General features: G+C 35.6%; 2 protein-coding genes across 2 annotated transcripts in view; one reads left to right on the forward strand and one right to left on the reverse strand.

Moving 5' to 3' along the window:
• Positions 1 to 7,612: 7,612 nt before the first annotated feature.
• Positions 7,613 to 9,043, forward strand: LOC136820752 (acid-sensing ion channel 4-A-like). The gene has a single exon (XM_067076976.1). The coding sequence runs from the start codon at positions 7,613 to 7,615 to the stop codon at positions 9,041 to 9,043; it is 1,431 nt and encodes a 476-aa protein (XP_066933077.1).
• A 667-nt stretch (positions 9,044 to 9,710) lies between these two features.
• The window catches only part of LOC136820780 (dynein regulatory complex subunit 7-like), a 44,011-nt gene continuing 31,122 nt past the window's right edge, over positions 9,711 to 22,599 (reverse strand). The window contains exons 10-18 of the mRNA XM_067077008.1: positions 22,012 to 22,140; positions 13,943 to 14,006; positions 13,538 to 13,700; positions 12,838 to 13,056; positions 12,421 to 12,531; positions 11,915 to 12,025; positions 10,646 to 10,840; positions 10,282 to 10,421; positions 9,711 to 9,931 (exon numbers count right to left, since the gene is read on the reverse strand). Coding sequence (XP_066933109.1) covers positions 9,847 to 9,931; positions 10,282 to 10,421; positions 10,646 to 10,840; positions 11,915 to 12,025; positions 12,421 to 12,531; positions 12,838 to 13,056; positions 13,538 to 13,700; positions 13,943 to 14,006; positions 22,012 to 22,140 — 1,217 coding nt within the window. The 3' untranslated portion in view covers positions 9,711 to 9,846. The remainder of the gene's footprint in view (positions 9,932 to 10,281; positions 10,422 to 10,645; positions 10,841 to 11,914; positions 12,026 to 12,420; positions 12,532 to 12,837; positions 13,057 to 13,537; positions 13,701 to 13,942; positions 14,007 to 22,011; positions 22,141 to 22,599) is intronic.

Genomic DNA, 22,599 nt, shown 5'->3' on the forward strand with positions numbered 1-22,599 from the left:
GTGTGTTATATTTCGTTCTTTTATTTCACGAAATTTGCTGCTGGCTGCACGAGCAAAACCGTTGGACGAAATCTGCCGTTGGCACGGATTTCGTGGGTACATATACCTATATACCTATATACCCCATAGCACTATATGCCTCTATACCCCATAGCACCACGTGCCAAAATAGCCAGGCCACGTGTGTTATATCTTGTTTTTTTTATTTTTTCCCACGAAATTTGCTGCTGGCTGCACGAGCAAAACTGTTGGACGAAATCTGCCGTTGGCACGGATTTCGTGGGTACATATACCTATATACCCCATAGCACTATATGCCTATATACCCCATAGCACCACGTGCCAAAATAGCCAGGCCACGTGTGTTATATCTTTTTTTTTATTTTATTCCACGAAATTTGCTGCTGGCTGCACGAGCAAAACTGTTGGACGAAATCTGCCGTTGGCACGGATTTCGTGGGTACATATACCTATATACCTATATACCCCATAGCACTATATGCCTATATACCCCATAGCACCACGTGCCAAAATAGCCAGGCCACGTTTGTTATATTTTGTTTTTTTCATTTTTTCCCACGAAATTTGCTGCTGGCTGCACGAGCAAAACTGTTGGACGAAATCTGCCGTTGGCACGGATTTCGTGGGTACATATACCTATATACCCCATAGCACTATATGCCTATATACCCCATAGCACCACGTGCCAAAATAGCCAGGCCACGTGTGTTATATTTCGTTCTTTTTTTCATGAAATTAGCTGCTGGCTGCACGAGCAAAACGGAAAAAACTCTTGTATAGTGATCATTCCAACATTTTAAATCTTCCGGGGGTTTTGTTGTTTGGAATTGCTTAGGTAATGGTTGCTAGTAACGGCTTGTCACTGTGCCGGGTGCATACTCGGCGCCTTGGGCCCCGCAGGGTTGCTAGTAACGGCTCGAATTTCAGTCAGGTTAAAAAAGGGGCAATTTTGCCCATATTATAATAACATTACCCCCGTCTTTTTTGTCATTCTATAAGTATTTCCAAATTTTTGATTTGATGTGCCAGTGTGGCTCAACGGATAGCGAGCTGGGATTCTGATCAGAAACGTGTGTTATATTTCGATCGTTTTTTCACGGAGTTTCCATCTGTAAGTTGTCTTTTAAGGAGGTGTTTATTGATATAATTTTGTTTTTAAAACTAAGTCTGAGATCATATTATAGAGATAATAGGTGGGATGGTGTGCTGCCATAATTTATCTTTGTGAGTGTTTATCGAGAATTTGTCGTTTTTCCGAGAATTTTACCGAGAACGACTTTCAACTTCGTTATTAACGTTATATTAACATAACCATTTATAAAATTGCATTTCAAAACTAAGTCTGAGATCACATTATGGAGATAACTTGTGTGGGATACTGCCGCTGGCTGCCAGCTGTAATATGTCATAGTACTGGACATAACTCCTATTTTCGCAACTATAGACGTTTTCAATGAGCGCCCCGTCAGCACCTTGGACTGACTACCCAATTCCCCTAACATGGCATCGGTTGACCCGGGCGAAGGTTCATTCACTTGCCAAGTGAACCGCTGCGAGTGGGAATCGAACCTCAGTCGCCTGTGCAGTAACCAAGGTCAATGACCACTATACCACAGCGTTATTTTTATAAGAGATTAAAACAAAATAAAATCACCAATTTTGTTTGTAATCTCTTCTTCATTCTTCTGTTATTTTCTGAAGATTTGGAAATTATGATTCTAAAAATTTCTTTGGCTGAGCCTCATGCTTAGCATATGCTTATAATTTTTCTGGAAATTTGAGCTTCAGTATGGCTATAAACGTTAAAATGCTTATAAAAAAAATTAGTGTATCAATGGTATTACACACAGTTACGGTACTTGTGTGCAGCATTGAGTATACAGTCCAAATATCTCTTTGTTTGGAAAACATTATTTTATGAAAACAATCAGAAACATGAAATTGTTGTTTTTATGGGAAAATGGGGTTGTGCGAGGCAGGCAGGGAAAAAACTATTGTTTGGAATGAATGCAATAAAACGAGCCTCAACAAAGAATTCTTTGCAATCAGGTGTTTAAATAAGTGTAGTGAAAACTTGTCGAATGGAGGTTATACATTATGTTATGCATGACACTTTATCTATCCCTAGGAAGGAGGATCACCCACCTGACTCCAGTTCCAGACACTATCAATCGAACAAGTTCAAACCAAAATTAATCACAGTCAAACCAATTGGCAATCGAATGTAATCGAACAAATAATTGCCAATTGATTGTCTCAACGCAATTCAATCAATTGCATTATTGTGTTCAATTGATTTTTTCGATTCGTTCGATTGACACCCTCAAGGCCATGCCATATGGAAGAATAGGCCAGGAAACCATAAATGTGTCAAAATAAACAAATATTTCCTCACCTTATGTTATATTTTAGACTTTTTCATAGCAGTTGTTTGTAAGGTAGGGTAAGTGTGATAAAAAGCTTTTATTAAAAGTTCAAAACTGCCAGCGCAACTTTCCTTTTTTGCTTACCTAAAATGACCACTATTGAATAAATTCATTGCAAGAAATCTCCAATCATGGTGAAAATACAAACAATAACAATACCGAACAACAGCGGAACAGAAGGCGGTTCTGGCTTTTATGTGCTTTCCGCGCTAAAAATCTGTAATAAGAAAATGAAGAAGGAAGTTAAAGGAAGTGAATAAAGAACTTGTTACATAAGAGTTATTTCGTATTTTGATCTAGGCTTCTGCTCATCCTCTAGCGAAAAAAGTTTCTTATATAGGAGATATATCTATAGAGGTTTGCGAATCAAACTAATTTTGATCTTCCACCAGCGAGGTGAGGTGTATATTCGTGCCAAAGTTTGAAAATCAACCCTTGGAGAGATTGAATTTCCAAAAAAAATCCCCTTTTTTGACGTTTTTGCCACCATTAGCCTTAAAGGGGGTGTCAGGGGGTACCCGATTCCGCAATTCCGCCAATTTTTTCTCCAATTTCCGTCAAACCGTCTTAAATTGAACCAAAATTCCGTCACCGAAAATTCCTTTGAAATTCAATATTTTTGTCAAAAATCCCGCAAATTTTGAATATCTTTTACCAATTCCGAAATTCCGCAAATTTTTTTGCTAAATTCCCTTTTTCCGCACTAAAATTGTCTAATTTTCCGTCTCCGTCAGAGAACCCAATTTCCGTAATTCCGTCTAAATTTTCGACAAATTCCGCCACTCCGTCCGAAAAAAGGGCCGATTCCGCTCCTCCGCCAACCATGAACCCCCCCCCCTTAGACCCCTACAGAGACTACCGTAAACAATCCAAACGTTCCCTTAACAATCAAGGGAATCAAAAGCGCCAAAACCTGAAAAAAAATAGATATTTTCTCAGCCAAAATCAAATCAATTTGCTTTTTAATGGTTTTCAGGGGTGTAAAAAGGGACACTTTTGGCTCGCTACCGGATATTTTCCCGGGGTGAGGACCCGCGATTTTAAACGACGGCGAACAACGGTATGTGCCGCCAAAAATGGCTTTCAAAATGCCAAACAAAATTGACCTTGAGCAGTAAAGATTTACCCCTACTAAAATTGCTTTAACCCTATTCATCATCCTAGGCTTTTAGGGGCGGTTTAAAACTAGGGGGGGGCTTTTCCTGTACCACCCCTTAACGGGAGGGGGTTCACTTTTACGGTATGACGGTATTGGGCCTTTTTACCCCCGGTAAATCGGTATTACGAGAAAAAACGACGGGATTACGGTATTTCATTTTCTACCGGTATCAGTAAATTGCCTGTTTTTTTGTCGGTATTTCGATATTTTTATCAATAAAAAACGGTATTTCGGTATAAAACTATTTACCTTTTAGTTTCTTCATGAGTTTCATGCAGAAAAATTTTCAAAAAAGATAAGTCTATTCCGCTATTTTAACCAGTAAAATCTTGGATGACCTATTGATTTATTGTCATGGTGAGGTTATTCAAAATAAGCAAAACTTTACGATATCTAAACAAATATTTTCGTTATTTTTCTGCGGGCGCATTTTTTAATGACAACTTTTATGATGCAAATACTGCATCCAACGAATGAGTCTAGATAAAATTTTCCCCGTCAGTACTAAATGATATGGTCGTCTCTCCGTATTCACTTGTATTGCTACTACAATACAATACAATACACTAATACTGCAGTAACTTAGAAACAGTAAAGGCGGTATTTACTCCTTCGATAATTAGTAAAAGTAGGTAGTTCTAAAAGCATCTGTGCAGCATCGAACGATTAAAAAATAATTCACATCATGATGCACATGATGCGTTTTCAGGCAATCTAGGCATTCTAAATTTTAAATTTTTTCTTGGGCGAAACTCTTGGAACGCCGCACCGGGTACGGTAGGTACGTCGCTCGCCGTTCCATATTTTTGCCAACAAATGGTCAGTGTTAAATAAAATCAAAAATTATGTGTGACCAAAAAGGCATACTTGGCTAACAATAGTGTAATAAGGCCGTTTTTCAATAACAAAGGAGAGCGTTTTCTTATTATCCATTTATTTTCTTTCCTCTGATAGGGGGGGGGGGTTAAACCATAGTATAAGAAAGCCGCGGCTGGAATGATGACGCTATTGTTTTTGTCGTAAATGGATGTTCTATCTGTGTCTCCGTGGTTTATAAGAACTAAGTCGAAGGTAACAAAATCCTTAACCTTAAAAGTGTTCATAATATTCAATTGAAGAACAACTACTCTTCAAGTCTCAAATTTTTCTCACTATCCTCTCTCTTTACCTTATTTGAAGTATATTTTTATAAATTCCAAATAAATCTTTAAAAATTTAGGACCAAATAACACACATTTTATTAAAAGAACTAATTCTTAAATGCTAAACTTTGAATGCTTTCTGTCACCTCAATACTGTTGTTTTTCGAATGGAATTTTCACAGAATGCAGCTTGAATATTTATTTACTAATACCAGTAATAATTTTCAGAATAATCAGGAAGGCATTTCAAGGCACTCAATTTTCTTCAAGTTCTTAAAGCACTGACATTCTGACGTTCTAGTACTTTTAAACCAAGAGTCTTATTTCTTTTACTTTGATGTTATGAATGCGTGAATTATCAAGAGATTTGTGTTTATGAGCAAAATTACGTCACAATGGAAATTGTCACCGAACCATAAAAAAAATTTGTTCTTACGACATAGATAGAACAACAGAAATTCAGCTGTACTCATTCCAGCCGCGGCTTTCTTATACTATGGTTAAACTTTAGAGTTTGCGTCCTTTAGTTGCACCACAGCACCACCTCTATGAAGCCTGTGTTGAAGTCTACGGCTTCTCAGACCATGATTGGCCAAAACCTCGATTTTATAAATTAATTCTCAATATAAAAGACATCTTACGGGTCTGCAAGGAAGAAATTATTGGGGGAAAGGCTTAATTTTGCATTTGCCTCCCGTAACAAGCAAGTAACTTTGGCGCGGCAGACCTAAAATATTGCTTTATGAAAGCTCAAATAGCTGTAAAAGAGGCCTTAAAAAGTCGACGATATCGAGAATAAGGTCACAAACCTAGCAAAAAACTTTATATATTGGCGAAAATGTTTGGTATAAGAATAGGTCAATCTGTTTAAAAGAGACCATAAAAAGGTTGAATTTACCCCCAATAAGGTCACAATCATTTAACCAAAGATGTAAAAGCAAAATTGGTGCGTGAACGTTAAAATAGTTTTTTTCGCGCGTCAATACGTGAATTAACCAAAATTTGTGCGTGAATACTTGAATTGAGGATTGACTGGGGGGCTCATAAAGTTGTACAAGACTTGTTTGTACAGTTTCTAATTTGTTATACACAATAGATTTGATAACTGAAAATTCATTATTTTCGAAAAAAAACATAAATATAATATCGGTATCGGTATTAGGCTTCCTTCACCGACGGTATTACGGTATTTGACCCAAAATTTTGTCGGTATGACGGTATTTAAGACCCCTGAAACCCCCCCCACCCCCCCCCCCTTAACTTTTGATCTAGGGTCTTTTTGGATGAAATTCGGCACACAAGATCCTTGTCACATAAGGTAACTTTTGACAAAAGATTTTTTAATAACGTCACTCATCATGCCCGAAGTGAGCAAAAACCGAAAATTTGCTTTGTTCTTAAAAGTAGCTATTGTATTCTAACAAAGCCTTGAAAATTCTTATTATCCTAAATATTCAATAAATTACGGTTTAAACGATATATTTGACATAAAAAAGAAATTTGTATTGGAAAAGTGTCAATTTTTGTGACACCTTCCTTTCTTCAGACATGTCATCATGCGCAAGATGTGAAAATTTTTAGGTGTCAAATTTATTTTTATTTTGAAGCTAAGTAAAAGTTAGGAATTTACAGAAAATTTCATGGCAAAGGCTCTATTATTTTTCAGGAGCTATTACCAATAATTTGACCTCCGAACAGAAACATCCCCCTTAGGCCGAATAGGGTTAAGTCAAAATTGTAAGCTCCCAGAGTACAAAAGTCAAGTTATAACTATATTTGTTGACTTGTTGGGATTAACAAATAATCACAAATTCGGGAAAAATACATCAGAACGGCCAGTTTTACCCTGAAATGTTGAACGTGGTACTAAATACTGTTCAAGAAAAGTTTTTTACGTATCTAAGTTTATCATAGTACCCTTATGTTTTTAAACTCATCAAAAGTGGTTATTATTGATTTCCACACTATATTGATAAACGTGCAATTTCTATGTAATTTTCCCAGGAAAAAATCTATCAAAACTAATCGAAAAAAGTTCTATCATTAGTCGAAAACCTTATCCTTTGGTAAGTAAACTGATTGGCGAGATATGACAGACAGATTGCATCACGTATGATATGGCATTTTTCTTGACAAAGAAAGTAGCACCTAAACTTGGACCTGGTAAGAAAATTGAGCAGAATTCAGTCTTTCGGGACCTAATATTCATAAAACTAGGATAATTGATGGCCATTGATGAGGATTCCAAAAATTTACATTTATTTTTGATATTTTTGTTTTGATGTATAAGATATTGGGACGGCTTTCTGCTTCTACTGCTTGTGTAGAGAAAATCTAGCGTGACAAACAAACAAATAATATATCGCTTGTCAATCAATTATAAATCGATTTTATTCCCAATCTCAAAAAATACTATTACGGGTACTGATATTGAGTTAAGTTCAAATCAAATTCGACAAAGTACATTCATATTCATCATAACTTGAATATTTAGAATACATTTACATTTTTATGTTTGTCCTAAAATTAAAAATTGAAATTTACGAATTATCGTGACAAAATATGTTAAGAATGAACTACAGAGATAAATTATTTAAATTGTCAAAACCACACCAAAGCCAAAACAGTAAACACAAACCAATAGACGTATTGAACATTTCATTATTTTTAGAATATCCTCAAGATGGAACTGTTCCCATAGAAACATAAAACTTCAATCCCAGTCTCCTATTCATTGTAAATCCAACAATCTTAAATTGCGACAGAGAAGGCTGGTGACTAAGTTGGGCTTGAGATCATGTGGCCTTGATTAAGTATATCATGCATAATTTTAGTAACTGTTTGTTTATTTCGAACTGTCAAAGATGGATGCGAGATCGGTAGAAAAGGAGATCCAATTTCTAAAAGGAAGGTTATCAAGCCTGGAAACCCTTTTCAAAAAACAAGGAAAGACGAATCAAGGCTACTTGATTAATGTTCAAGAGAAGGGTGGTCATCCTCACGCCCACGCCCAAATACCAATCGAAGAAAAACAACAGAGTGCAGAAGACAGTGCTGAAGAATCAATTAGTAATGAACGACAAAGTTATGCTGAAGGTTTATCCATCCATGGGTTGAGTCGTATAGTGAGTGGTAAACCACTGAGCCGCCTCATTTGGACAGTGTTGGTCATTTCATCGTTGACAGTGGCTATCTTGATCACGAAGGAGCATTGGGATGCGTATCTCAGACATGACAGTGTGACCACAACTACAATCACCACACAGAATGAGATTCCAATGCCTGCCGTCACCATCTGTAACTATGGTGATATCAACAGGGCTAGGCGTCACTTTGATGGTAGATCACCATTATACTCAAAACCAGCATTGGTAGATTTGAATATGAGAGGTTGTGGACAAGACTTGAATGCTTGCATGGGAAATAATACAGCCATTATCAAGGTTCAGAACGTCTCTGCTGATTATGTTCGTTGGGCTACCCAGAACGATTTGGTCAAATTTGATGAAACAACTAACTGTTATACCATCAGCAACTATGTCCAGACAGTACCATCCGACATCTTATCAGTACAAATTGTAGCCGATCGGACGTGGGACTTGTGGACGGAGCTATACATCAACTCAGCCGAAGAAACCTTTTTGGAAGCATCATCAACTGTTTATTGGGCAAGTGAAGGTTTCTACCACGTCAACATTGAGAAGAAGATCATTCAACGTCTTGGCCTTCCTTATACTGATTGTGTTGAAGGCGCTGGTTCGTATGCCCAGAATAAATTCGAGGGAAACTATACTGTCAAGAAGTGTAAGAAAGGTTGTCTTTTCGAAAAAGTGTTCGAAAAGTGCGGTAACGTTCCATTGATGTATAAGAAACATATGCGAGAACCACATCGCTTTGATAACCAAACATACGTAAGCAACACTGACGGGGAAGCGTGCTTACGTTCATTGGAAAATGATTACGGAGTGACGGCAGAGTGTGACGACGTATGTCATCTACAGCCTTGTTACGAGGAGGATATCAAAATGTCATTGGATTATCATTGGAGCAAAGACCCAAATTTCCTGGAATTTGTTTTGACGTTTCAAACCTTCCTGGTGGAACAGGTTGATGAAGTACCAGCGTACACTTGGCAAGATTTGTTCGCCAATTTCGGTGGTTGTGTTGGCTTGATGACAGGAGCATCCATTCTGTCTTTCTTTGAACTCTTTATTTATTTCGCGTTGATTGTTATGGATTACTTCGATATTTATTCAAAATGTAAGTGCAGCAAAGTTTCCCCAAAAGGGGAGTGACGTTCTAATGTTTACAGTCATCTCTCTCTAGTTCGAATCTCTATTATTCAAATCTCTCTGTAATTCGAACTAAAATATTGGTGCCCTCAGCTGGAAATTGTTGAGTTACTCTCTGTAATTCGAATCTTTCTCTAATTGGACTTAAATGTTTGATCGAATTAGAGAGAGTGGACTATAATAATTTCAAAAATATTGTAATGTAAATAATGATGTAAATAGAAAATGATGTACATAAATATTGATCGATCTTTAATTTAAAAATGATGAAATTCGTAGATTTGATTGTCTGTTTTGTATTGTCCCAATGACATGTAATCACATGATAACGAGTGCAATTCGAGAATAATTGCATGAGTGATTTTTTTGTTATTAATTTTCCGAGTCCGAAAGGACGTGCAATTTTCGAATTGTACGAGTTATCATGTGATTACGAGCTAATTGCACAATCGGTTTCACTGCTTTTTCCCTGTCAAATATCACGAAAGATATCACGAAAAAAATATCACGAATTTTCTCTATCTATGGTAGTGATTAAATCACAAACACGCACAAACCAAACTAATGAAACATGGATACCTTGAATTTCCAAGACGAAAAACTTCTTGTAGAATTGCCAAAAAACTTACAACCAGCGTAAGAGAAACCCGGATAATAAACGATTCAGATGTTCATTCAAATCAGTAACTATTTTCCCATAAACAAAAATAAATTAAAAATCTACAATCATCATTAACACATTATTTACAAATAATCACCCTGGGGTCAAAATATACATACATACACAATAAGGGGTTTGCAGTCCATCAAAAGTAAACATCACTAAGGCGTGAATCCAATCTTAATTTCTCGTCTAGTTGCATATAACGATGAGGGGCCATTTCTTTGTGCCTGAAAAAGAAAGAAAAGTTGATAATTCTAACACCCCTTCTCACAGACCTGAGTGGAATTTTTAATCCAGTTGGGGTAAAAATAAGGAATGAAACTCGATGGGGATCGATTGTTTTTCTATGGCTTGGAACAAAAAGTCCATTTCTGTTTGTTTGATTATTTATGCGGCGACGAAATTGCAGTAAAATTCTTCACTGAAGGTTGTGGTTGAATGTGGTGCATAGATTTCTCAGACCATATAGAAAATAAAAATCATTCTAAAGAGTTTCCTTGTATTATAAACTGATAGGATAAACTATGACATGATCCCAAGACCGAAAAGCTAAACGATAAAAAACGTTCCCGCTTACCTGTTTAGCCTGAGTTCCAGTATGTGAATTCTGAACATAGCCTCACTGCAGAAATTCAGATAATCTTCCTCATCTTCCTTGGTGAGGTTCATTTGATTTTCTTGATACCAAGCTTGTTTCTTTTGCAGTTCTGCTGTCTCCTGGAGAAACGAAAGAGTGAAGATGGTTCAAAGAGATGCAAACGAAGTTTAGGTCTATGCTCATGTAACTCAAGTAAAAGGCACAAATCAGAATAAAAAAGATTCTCAAAATTTATGCTCGCGGGGTCGAAAGGAGTTCTTTCTTTTGTTTGAAAATACTGCGTAAGCGATGCATTAAATGATGTCCTTTGTAAACGATTGACTTAGGAATAGGTAATACAGACCTTTTCAAATCTTGCTTGGATCAAGTTAGCTTTATCAATAAGACGTTGTTTGAGATCACCCAGACATTCCTCGCGAACTTTCGATGCATCATTTCTGGTCAACTTTTCAGGGTTACCAATACGGGCGAGGAATGGGGCGAGGTAATCCAATTCCATTTCTCGTTTTCTCATCTCATCCTCTTTCTGTTGGCGATCCTGTAGAAAAAGGTGGAAAATATGTGAATTTGAATTAACGATTGATATATGTCTTTTATGTACTGATGGCGAAATGAATAGCATTGTTTTTGGCTATGAGTTTGAATTTCCCAGCTCCAATTGACAGTTGAAAACACAGCTAATCATATTCTGTTATTATTTCAATCGTCTACTCTCTTAGAAAAAACACAACTTTCTTAATACCCAAGGCTTGCCCCCCTACTATAAGTTAAATTCGAATTTCCTACTGTAAACTTAACCCGTCATGTATACATCAGTTTATAAAAATACAGGACGGGTCTCCCATCTACATAAAGAGAGAATTGCTAGGAGCAATTTGAGTGATCACACGATGGAGGAGTTTTGTTGCATAATATCCTGCTTTGAAAAAAGACTCTATGCACTGATCAAGATTTATTTGGCTACAGTATAATTATTGATTCAAAAGTAGAGTGATGAGTAAATTTTGGAAAGTATTGTATGTTTGGCTTCAAGAAAAAAAAAAGAGACAAAAAAAAAAATCAAAATTACTGGCAAAAGGTTGACATACAAGTAATGCCTTGCTTTTCCCTAAATTTTAGTCTATATATCTGAAAAAGCTAATTAAAATTCAGAAACAACAAACCAAATGAGTAATCATATCACCAACTCAACGTGACAAGAACAAAAGCGGCAGACCGAAAACAGGACAGCAACAGAAAAAACTCAACATAAATGAAAAAGTTAAAAAACAAACAAACAAAAAACAAATAGACAATTGACAACCGACAAAAATACAAATTAGCATATGTGAATATGCTAATGTATGGTATGTGAATAAAAAAAAGGTGAGAAATTAATGGATTGCGGATAGATGAAGACCAAAGTCTGGCATCAGGTGTGGCCATGAGTAAGCATGTCCTGCTACTTAAGTTACCCGCCATCTATTCAAAAGGGAAGAAAGTGTTGATCAAGCACAATCTAGAAGAGAAGAGATTAGAAAAGAAAGACGCAATATTGAAAAGTTGGCCTAGAGCCCGGTTCGGCGTGCCGTATCCGAGTAAAAGAAAAAGAAAAATATTTCGCAGTTCTTACCAGTTCTTCACGCCTCAATTTGGCTTTCTCATTTCGTCCAGTGTCGTACACAGAGACAGCTAGTTCAGGACTCGTCTCTTCTTTCAATCGATCTTCAATGATTTCTCGTGTCTGTGGTGGTGGAAAAAAGGTCGATAAAAATGAAGTCCTATGACAACCTTGACAAGACGCAGCAACATTATCTAGAAGGACTTCATTCCTACAGAAAAAAGTATTTCCCAACTTTTTGCCTATAATACTTCTGTAGCAATGATCCATATTTTAAGTTATTTTGGATACACTTTCAGTCAGGTGGATCTTGAAAGATCTGTCTTAACTAGGAATTTGAAAAACTCGAGATCTTTGTTCGAATTGGTAGTATAATCCTGCATGCATTTTATTCATAGAAGTTGACGAGAAACCTTTAGGAGCAGAATAGAATTGTTTTGCCTATTCTTGAAAAATAACTTAAATTCAGAAGAGGTAGTTTTTCAGCCTGAAGATGCCTTTACTTGAACAGAACAGACCTCTTCCTCGGACTCTCTAATCTTCTCGTTGCATTTCTTTTCAGCATACAAGAGGTCTACCATCATTTGATAAATCTTCAGTTCTTTAACTGGTTTCGCGCTCACGTCAGCCTACAAGACGGAAAAAGAATACCACCAAAATAGCATTTTTTACTATGAATGGCTTGAAAAATGATAATTAAGTAATCCCGTAAAAATCTTTATGAATCTATTTGGATTTTTGCACATTTCCATAAGGAATAGGCAATTCTAGATTATGGTTTCAATCAATGAGTTTTTCTTAAAGTACTGGAGGTCTTAAAAAAGTAAACTGGGTTTAAAGTGGGATTCTAGATTAGAAGTTAGAAAAACGATGAACAGATCAATGGAGGATGAAGGTAAGATGCAACACATCTGTTTTCATCCATGCCCACTTACATCAAAAGCTGTCGTCATATCAGCTGTGAATTGCAATTGAGATGTTTTATCTAAAGAGATGTTGGCTGGTTTGATGAATTCTCTGGTGGACGCAATGATTCGACCATTCTCCAGGTGGAACCTGATATTGATGCGATCATCAGATACCATGAACGAACGCTCTGCAACATTCTCATCAGCTCTTTTCGATTCGTCCCGATCGAAACGTTCAACCATTTTCTATATTGAGTAAACATATAAGGTAAGTTAAGGCTCGGCATAAAATATATTATCGAAACAATAATTCTACAACAATCTTCCAAGCTTCTCGCTGAAAGTTTCCAGTGACAGCAGGAGTGAATATTGACTTTTTCCAATCTTATTAAAAAAAAAAACCTTCTCAGTGCACGGAGTTTGAAGTATGAGGGTCAAATTGTTTTCTAGCACTTGAGTGGGATGACCAAAATATTAATATTCAATCAGGTGGGGCATCTCAGAGAAAATATTATAATGGGTTGGTCAGAATCAAAAATTTTAAATAGAGCATTTATAGCTTTTTTGCTATTTTCAATAGGGTCAATTGCAAAAACCACACTCCAGGGGGGGGGGGGGCTTACCAATTTTACAGAAAAGTAAGAAATATAATTAATGGACAGTTAGGATCCGCTGGGTCATAGAGACAGGGGTGTTTATCTTCTATGCCAAAAATATAAATCCTTACTCCGATAGGTCTTGAATTATTGTTCCCTTGTTGCGGACCAAACTTCTTGACGCGATCTTTGAAAGTTGCGTGTCTGTAACACAATAAATCCTCACGACCGATGAACGTTTCTGTCAACTCTTTTGGTGTCTCATTGCGCGTCAATAAACCGTCGATTCTTGCACTGCAAACAAAAATAACAGAGACAAAATTACAATATTGATAGCTGAAGCATCAATCAAACAACCTTCAGTCGTAAAGATAAATTATGGAACATTCAAGCTTAAACGTTTATTTACTTCGAAAGTCTAAGAATGAATAACCGTTAGGATGATAAAGAACGTTGAATTATTCAACGTCAGAAAACAATGAGATTCGAAATGATGGACAAACAGATTTGGATACCAGTAAAAACGATAAACTTACTTTGAATAAAAGACCATTTTGCGATCAGATTCCGCTCCTGGAGTGGATGCTTTGTATGAGTGCTCTACAAAAGACAGCGATATATTAGAGTGCTCTACAAAAGACAGCAATATATTAGAGTGCTCTACAAAAGACAGCAATATTTTAGAGTGCTCTACAAAAGACAGCAATATTTTAGAGTGCTCTACAAAAGAAAGCAATATTTTAGAGTGCTCTACAAAAGACAGCAATATTTCAGAGTGCTCTACAAAAGACAGCAAATTTTTAGAGCGCTGCTCTACAAAAGACAGCAATATATTAGAGTGCTCTACAAAAGACAGCAATATTTCAGAGTGCTCTACAAAAGACAGCAATATATTAGAGCGCTCTACAAAAGACAGCAATATTTTAGAGTGCTCTACAAAAGACAGCAATATTTTAGAGTGCTCTACAAAAGACAGCAATATTTTAGAGTGCTATACAAAAGACAGCATATTTTTAGAGTGCTCTACAAAAGACAGCAATATTTTAGAGTGCTCTACAAAAGACAGCAATATTTTAGAGTGCTCTACAAAAGACAGCAATATTTTAGAGTGCTCTACAAAAGACAGCAATATTTTAGAGTGCTCTACAAAAGACAGCAATATTTTAGAGTGCTCTACAAAAGACAGCAATATTTTAGAGCTCTACAAAAGAGCAAAAATATTTTAGAGTGCTCTACAAAAGACAGCAATATTTTAGAGTGCTCTACAAAAGACAAGCAATATTTAGAGTGCTCTACAAAAGACAGCAATATTTTAGAGTGCTCTACAAAAGACAGCAATATTTTAGAGTGCTCTACAAAAGACAGCAATATTTTAGAGTGCTCTACAAAAGACAGCAATATTTTAGAGTGCTCTACAAAAGACAGCAATATTTTAGAGTGCTCTACAAAAGACAGCAATATATTAGAGTGCTCTACAAAAGACAGCAATATTTCAGAATGCTCTACTAAAGACAGCAATATATTAGAGCGCTCTACAAAAGACAGCAATATTTTAGAGTGCTCTACAAAAGACAAGCATATTTTTAGAGTGCTCTACAAAAGACAGCAATATTTTAGAGTGCTCTACAAAAGACAGCAATATTTTAGAGTGCTCTACAAAAGACAGCAATATTTTAGAGTGCTCTACAAAAGACAGCAATATTTAGAGATGCTCTACAAAAGACAACAATATTTTAGATGCTCTACAAAAGACAGCAATATTTTAGAGTGCTCTACAAAAGACAGCAATAGATTTAGAGTGCTCTACAAAAGACAGCAATATTTTAGAGTGCTCTACAAAAGACAGCAATATTTTAGAGTGCTCTACAAAGACAACAGCAATATTTTAGAGTGCTCTACAAAAGACAACAATATTTTAGAGTGCTCTACAAAAGAGAGCAATATTTTAGAGTGCTCTACAAAAGACAGCAATATTTTAGAGTGCTCTACAAAAGACAGCAATATTTTAGAGTGCTCTACAAAAGACAGCAATATTTTAGAGTGCTCTACAAAAGACAGCAATATTTAGAGTGCTCTACAAAAAGACAGCAATTTTAGAGTGCTCTACAAAAGACAGCAATATTTTAGAGTGCTCTACAAAAGACAGCAATATTTTAGAGTGCTCTACAAAAGACAGCAATATTTTAGAGTGCTCTACAAAAGACAGCAATATTTAGAGTGCTCTACAAAAGACAAAAAGCAATATTTTAGAGTGCTCTACAAAAGACAGCAATATATTAGAGTGCTCTACAAAAGACAGCAATACTTTAGAGTGCTCTACAAAAGACAGCAATATATTAGAGTGCTCTACAAAAGACAGCAATACTTTAGAGTGCTCTACAAAAGACAGCAATATTTTAGAGTGCTCTACAAAAGACAGCAATATTTTAGAGTGCTCTACAAAAGACAGCAATATATTAGAGTGCTCTACAAAAGACAGCAATATTTTAGAGTGCTCTACAAAAGACAACAATATTTTAGAGTGTTCTACAAAAGACAGCAATATTTTAGAGTGCTCTACAAAAGACAGAAATATTTTAGAGCGCTCTACAAAAGACAGCAATATATTAGAGTGCTCTACAAAAGACAGCAATATTTTAGAGTGCTCTAGAGTGCTCTACAAAAGACAGCAATATTTTAGAGTGCTCTACAAAAGACAGCAATATTTTAGAGTGCTCTACAAAAGACAGCAATATTTTAGAGTGCTCTACAAAAGACAGCAATATTTTAGAGTGCTCTACAAAAGACAGCAATATTTAGAGCGCTCTACAAAAGACAACAATACTTTAGAGCGCTCTACAAAAGACAGCAATATTAGAGTGCTCCAAAAGACAAGCAATATTTTAGAGTGCTCTACAAAAGACAGCAATATTTTAGAGTGCTCTAAAAAAGACAGCAATATTTTAGAGTGCTCTACAAAAGACAGCAATATTTTAGAGTGCTCTACAAAAGACAGCAATATTTTAGAGTGCTCTACAAAAGACAGCAATATTTTAGAGTGATCTACAAAAGACAGCAATATTTTAGAGTGCTCTACAAAAGACAGCAATATTTTAGAGTGCTCTACAAAAGACAGCAATATTTTAGAGTGCTATACAAAAGAGAGCAATATTTTAGAGTGCTCTACAAAAGACAGCAATATATTAGAGTGCTCTACAAAAGACAGCAATACTTTAGAGTGCTCTACAAAAGACAGCAATATTTTAGAGTGATCTACAAAAGACAGCAATATATTAGAGCGCTCTACAAAAGACAGCAATATTTTAGAGTGCTCTACAAAAGACAGCAATATTTTAGAGTGCTCTACAAAAGACAGCAATATTTTAGAGTGCTATACAAAAGAGAGCAATATTTTAGAGTGCTCTACAAAAGACAGCAATATATTAGAGTGCTCTACAAAAGACAGCAATACTTTAGAGTGCTCTACAAAAGACAGCAATATTTTAGAGTGATCTACAAAAGACAGCAATATTTTAGAGTGCTCTACAAAAGACAGCAATACTTTAGAGTGCTCTACAAAAGACAGCAATATTTTAGAGTGATCTACAAAAGACAGCAATATATTAGAGCGCTCTACAAAAGACAGCAATATATTAGAGTGCTCTACAAAAGAGAGCAATATATTAAAGTGCTCTACAAAAGAGAGCAATATTTTAGAGTGCTATACAAAAGAGAGCAATATTTTAGAGTGCTCTACAAAAGAGAGCAATATATTAGAGTGCTCTACAAAAGAGAGCAATATATTAAAGTGCTCTACAAAAGACAGCAATATTTTAGAGTGCTCTACAAAAGAGAGCAATACTTTAGAGTGCTCTACAAAAGACAGCAATATATTAGAGTGCTCTACAAAAGACAGCAATATTTTAGAGTGCTCTACAAAAGACAGCAATATTTTAGAGTGCTCTACAAAAGACAGCAATATTTTAGAGTGCTCTACAAAAGACAGCAATATATTAGAGTACTCTACAAAAGACAGCAATATTTTAGAGTGCTCTACAAAAGACAGCAATACTTTAGAGTGCTCTACAAAAGACAGCAATATTTTAGAGTGCTCTACAAAAGACGGCAATATTTTAGAGCGCTCTACAAAAAAGCAATACTTTAGAGTGCTCTACAAAAGACAGCAATATATTAGAGTGCTCTACAAAAGACAGCAATATTTTAGAGTGCTCTTCAAAAGACAGCAATATTTCAGAGTGCTCTACAAAAGACAGCAATATTTCAGAGTGCTCTACAAAAGACAGCAATATTTTAGAGTGCTATACAAAAGAAAGCAATATTTTAGAGTGCTCTACAAAAGACGGCAATATTTTAGAGCGCTCTACAAAAAAGCAATACTTTAGAGTGCTCTACAAAAGACAGCAATATATTAGAGTGCTCTACAAAAGACAGCAATATTTTAGAGTGCTCTTCAAAAGACAGCAATATTTCAGAGTGCTCTACAAAAGACAGCAATATTTCAGAGTGCTCTACAAAAGACAGCAATATTTTAGAGTGCTATACAAAAGAAAGCAATATTTTAGAGTGCTCTACAAAAGAGAGCAATATTTCAGAGTGCTCTACAAAAGAGAGCAATATTTCAGAGTGCTCTACAAAAGAAAGCAATATTTTAGAGTGCTCTACAAAAGACAGCAATATTTCAGAGTGCTCTACAAAGACAGCAATATTTTAGAGTGCTCTACAAAAGACAGCAATATTTTAGAGTGCTCTACAAAAGACGGCAATATTTTAGAGCGCTCTACAAAAAAGCAATACTTTAGAGTGCTCTACAAAAGACAGCAATATTTTAGAGTGCTCTACAAAAGACAGCAATACTTTAGAGTGCTCTACAAAAGACAGCAATATTTCAGAGTGCTCTACAAAAGACAGCAATATTTTAGAGTGCTCTACAAAAAAGCAATACTTTAGAGTGCTCTACAAAAGACAGCAATATTTCAGAGTGCTCTACAAAAGACAGCAATATTTTAGAGTGCTCTACAAAAGACAACAATATTTTAGAGTGCTCTACAAAAGACAGCAATACTTTAGAGTGCTCTACAAAAGAGAGCAATATATCAAAGTGCTCTACAAAAGACAGCAATATTTCAGAGTGCTCTACAAAAGACAGCAATATTTTAGAGTGCTCTACAAAAGAAAGCAATACTTTAGAGTGCTCTACAAAAGACAGCAATACTTTAGAGTGCTCTACAAAAGACAGCAATATTTCAGAGTGCTCTACAAAAGACAGCAATATTTTAGAGTGCTCTACAAAAGACAGCAATATTTTAGAGTGCTATACAAAAGAAAGCAATATTTTAGAGTGCTCTACAAAAGAGAGCAATATTTCAGAGTGCTCTACAAAAGAGAGCAATATTTCAGAGTGCTCTACAAAAGACAGCAATATTTTAGAGTGCTCTTCAAAAGACAGCAATATTTCAGAGTGCTCTACAAAAGACAGCAATATTTCAGAGTGCTCTACAAAAGACAGCAATATTTTAGAGTGCTATACAAAAGAAAGCAATATTTTAGAGTGCTCTACAAAAGAGAGCAATATTTCAGAGTGCTCTACAAAAGAGAGCAATATTTCAGAGTGCTCTACAAAAGAAAGCAATACTTTTAGAGTGCTCTACAAAAGACAGCAATATTTTAGAGTGCTCTACAAAAGACAGCAATATTTTAGAGTGCTCTACAAAAGACAGCAATATTAGTGCTCTACAAAAGAAGACAAAATTTTAGAGCTCTACAAAAAAGCTACTTTAGACAAAAACAAGCAATAGTTTTAGAGTGCTCTACAAAAGACAGCAATATTTTAGAGTGCTCTACAAAAGACAGCAATATTTCAGAGTGCTCTACAAAAGACAGCAATATTTTAGAGTGCTCTACAAAAAAGCAATACTTTAGAGTGCTCTACAAAAGACAGCAATACTTTAGAGTGCTCTACAAAAGACAGCAATATTTCAGAGTGCTCTACAAAAGACAGCAATATTTTAGAGTGCTCTACAAAAGACAACAATATTTTAGAGTGCTCTACAAAAGACAGCAATACTTTAGAGTGCTCTACAAAAGAGAGCAATATATCAAAGTGCTCTACAAAAGACAGCAATATTTCAGAGTGCTCTACAAAAGACAGCAATATTTTAGAGTGCTCTACAAAAGAAAGCAATACTTTAGAGTGCTCTACAAAAGACAGCAATACTTTAGAGTGCTCTACAAAAGACAGCAATATTTCAGAGTGCTCTACAAAAGACAGCAATATTTTAGAGTGCTCTACAAAAGACAGCAATATTTTAGAGTGCTATACAAAAGAAAGCAATATTTTATAGTGCTCTACAAAAGAGAGCAATATTTCAGAGTACTCTACAAAAGAGAGCAATATTTCAGAGTGCTCTACAAAAGACAGCAATATTTTAGAGTGCTCTTCAAAAGACAGCAATATTTCAGAGTGCTCTACAAAAGACAGCAATATTTCAGAGTGCTCTACAAAAGACAGCAATATTTTAGAGTGCTATACAAAAGAAAGCAATATTTTAGAGTGCTCTACAAAAGAGAGCAATATTTCAGAGTGCTCTACAAAAGAGAGCAATATTTCAGAGTGCTCTACAAAAGAAAGCAATATTTTAGAGTGCTCTACAAAAGACAGCAATATTTCAGAGTGCTCTACAAAAGACAGCAATATTTTAGAGCGCTCTACAAAAGACAGCAATATTTTAGAGCGCTCTACAAAAACAGCAATATTTTTAGAGCGCTCTACAAAAGACAGCAATATTTAGAGCGCTCTACAAAAGACAGCAATATTTAGAGCGCTCTACAAAGACGCAATATTTCAGAGTGCGCTACAAAAAGACAGCAATATTTTAGAGTGCTCTACAAAAAAGCAATACTTTAGAGTGCTCTACAAAAAAAACAGCAATACTTTAGAGTGCTCTACAAAAGACAGCATATTTCAGAGTGCTCTACACAAAGACAAGCATATTTTAGAGTGCTCTACAAAAGACACAATATTTTAGAGTGCTCTACAAAGACAGCAATACTTTAGAGTGCTCTACAAAAAGAGAGCAATATATCAAAGTGCTCTACAAAAGACAGCAATATTTCAGAGTGCTCTACAAAAGACAGCAATATTTTAGAGTGCTCTACAAAAGAAAGCAATACTTTAGAGTGCTCTACAAAAGACAGCAATACTTTAGAGTGCTCTACAAAAGACAGCAATATTTCAGAGTGCTCTACAAAAGACAGCAATATTTTAGAGTGCTCTACAAAAGACAGCAATATTTTAGAGTGCTATACAAAAGAAAGCAATATTTTATAGTGCTCTACAAAAGAGAGCAATATTTCAGAGTGCTCTACAAAGAGAGCAATATTCAGAGTGCTCTACAAAAGACAGCAATATTTTAGAGTGCTCTTCAAAAGACAGCAATATTTCAGAGTGCTCTACAAAAGACAGCAATATTTCAGAGTGCTCTACAAAAGACAGCAATATTTTAGAGTGCTATACAAAAGAAAGCAATATTTTAGAGTGCTCTACAAAAGAGAGCAATATTTCAGAGTGCTCTACAAAAGAGAGCAATATTTCAGAGTGCTCTACAAAAGAAAGCAATATTTTAGAGTGCTCTACAAAAGAGAGCAATATTTCAGAGTGCTCTACAAAAGACAGCAATATTTTAGAGCGCTCTACAAAAGACAGCAATATTTAGAGGCTACAAAAGACAGCAATATTTTAGAGCGCTCTACAAAAGACAGCAATATTTTAGAGCGCTCTACAAAAGACAGCAATATTTTAGAGCGCTCTACAAAAGACAGCAATATTTTAGAGCGCTCTACAAAAGACAGCAATATTTAGAGCGCTCTAACAAAAGACAGCATATTTCAGAGTGCTCTACAAAAGACAGCAATATTTTAGAGTGCTCTACAAAAGACAGCAATATTTCAGAGTGCTCTACAAAAGACAGCAATATTTTAGAGTGCTCTACAAAAGACAGCAATATTTTAGAGTGCTCTACAAAAGACAGCAATATTTTAGAGTGCTCTACAAAGACAGCAATATTTTAGAGCGCTCTACTAAAGACAGCAATATTTTAGAGCGCTCTACTAAAGACAGCAATATTTTAGAGCGCTCTACAAAAGACAGCAATTTTTAGAGCGCTCTACAAAAGACAGCAATATTTTAGAGCGCTCTACAAAAGACAGCAATATGTTAGAGTGCTCTACAAAAGACAGCAATATTTTAGAGTGCTCTACAAAAGACAGCAATATTTTAGAGTGCTCTACAAAAGACAACAATATTTTAGAGTGCTCTACAAAAGACAGCAATATTTTAGAGTGCTCTACAAAAGAAAGCAATATTTTAGAGTGCTCTACAAAAGACAACAATATTTTAGAGTGCTCTACAAAAGACAACAATATTTTAGAGCGTTCTACAAAAGACAGCAATATTTTAGTTCTCATCACATTTCCAGTTGCCAAAGAACAAAAATTTTATTAAACGAAGAGAACTCAACTCCTGTGCAATATTTAATTCAGAACACCAAAATCCTTCTTTCAGACATCGAGTTCTCTTGTTAGAATAGTGTACAGTTCAATAACCAACCTTTCAGAGATTGTGGTCTCCCTTCTGTAAAATATTCAGTGATCCACCCAGTCACCAAGTTGTGCACTTTCTTGACCAGCTTATCAGCACGATGTTTATACACTTCAATGATCTCTACCATCTTTTTCACTAACAAACAAACAGAATGCTACATTCAATATTGGGTGATACAGTGTACGTGTAATATGGTAATATAGGTGCTTTATGATAATTAAATGATAATATAGGTGTTAAAACGATAATTGTAACGCGATAAAATCAGTCTTTAAAACTACATTTTTTTTTTGGTTGTTATGTCTGATTTACAAGCACGCTAGACGAAGTAATAGGTTATTCGCAATTTTAAATGACCGACATACCAGTGGATACCCCTTAAAACCTACAACAACAAGCTAGATGATGAATGGACCTACCTGATGATGAAAGTTAGATAGCAATGCGGGGAGAAAAATGAAAAAAAATCAGTCAGAAAATATAGCGTTTAGCGAAAATGCATAACGCAAAAAATTCACCATTGATTGTTGATGGGGGGAGAGGAAAGGGTTGTAAGGAAAAAATAAATAGAAAGTTCTGGTCGCAAAAATCAGT

Source organism: Clytia hemisphaerica, unplaced genomic scaffold, assembly GCF_902728285.1.
Source record: "Clytia hemisphaerica strain Z4C2 unplaced genomic scaffold, Clytia hemisphaerica genome assembly, whole genome shotgun sequence".
In the NCBI taxonomy this organism is placed as follows: domain Eukaryota; kingdom Metazoa; phylum Cnidaria; class Hydrozoa; order Leptothecata; family Clytiidae; genus Clytia; species Clytia hemisphaerica.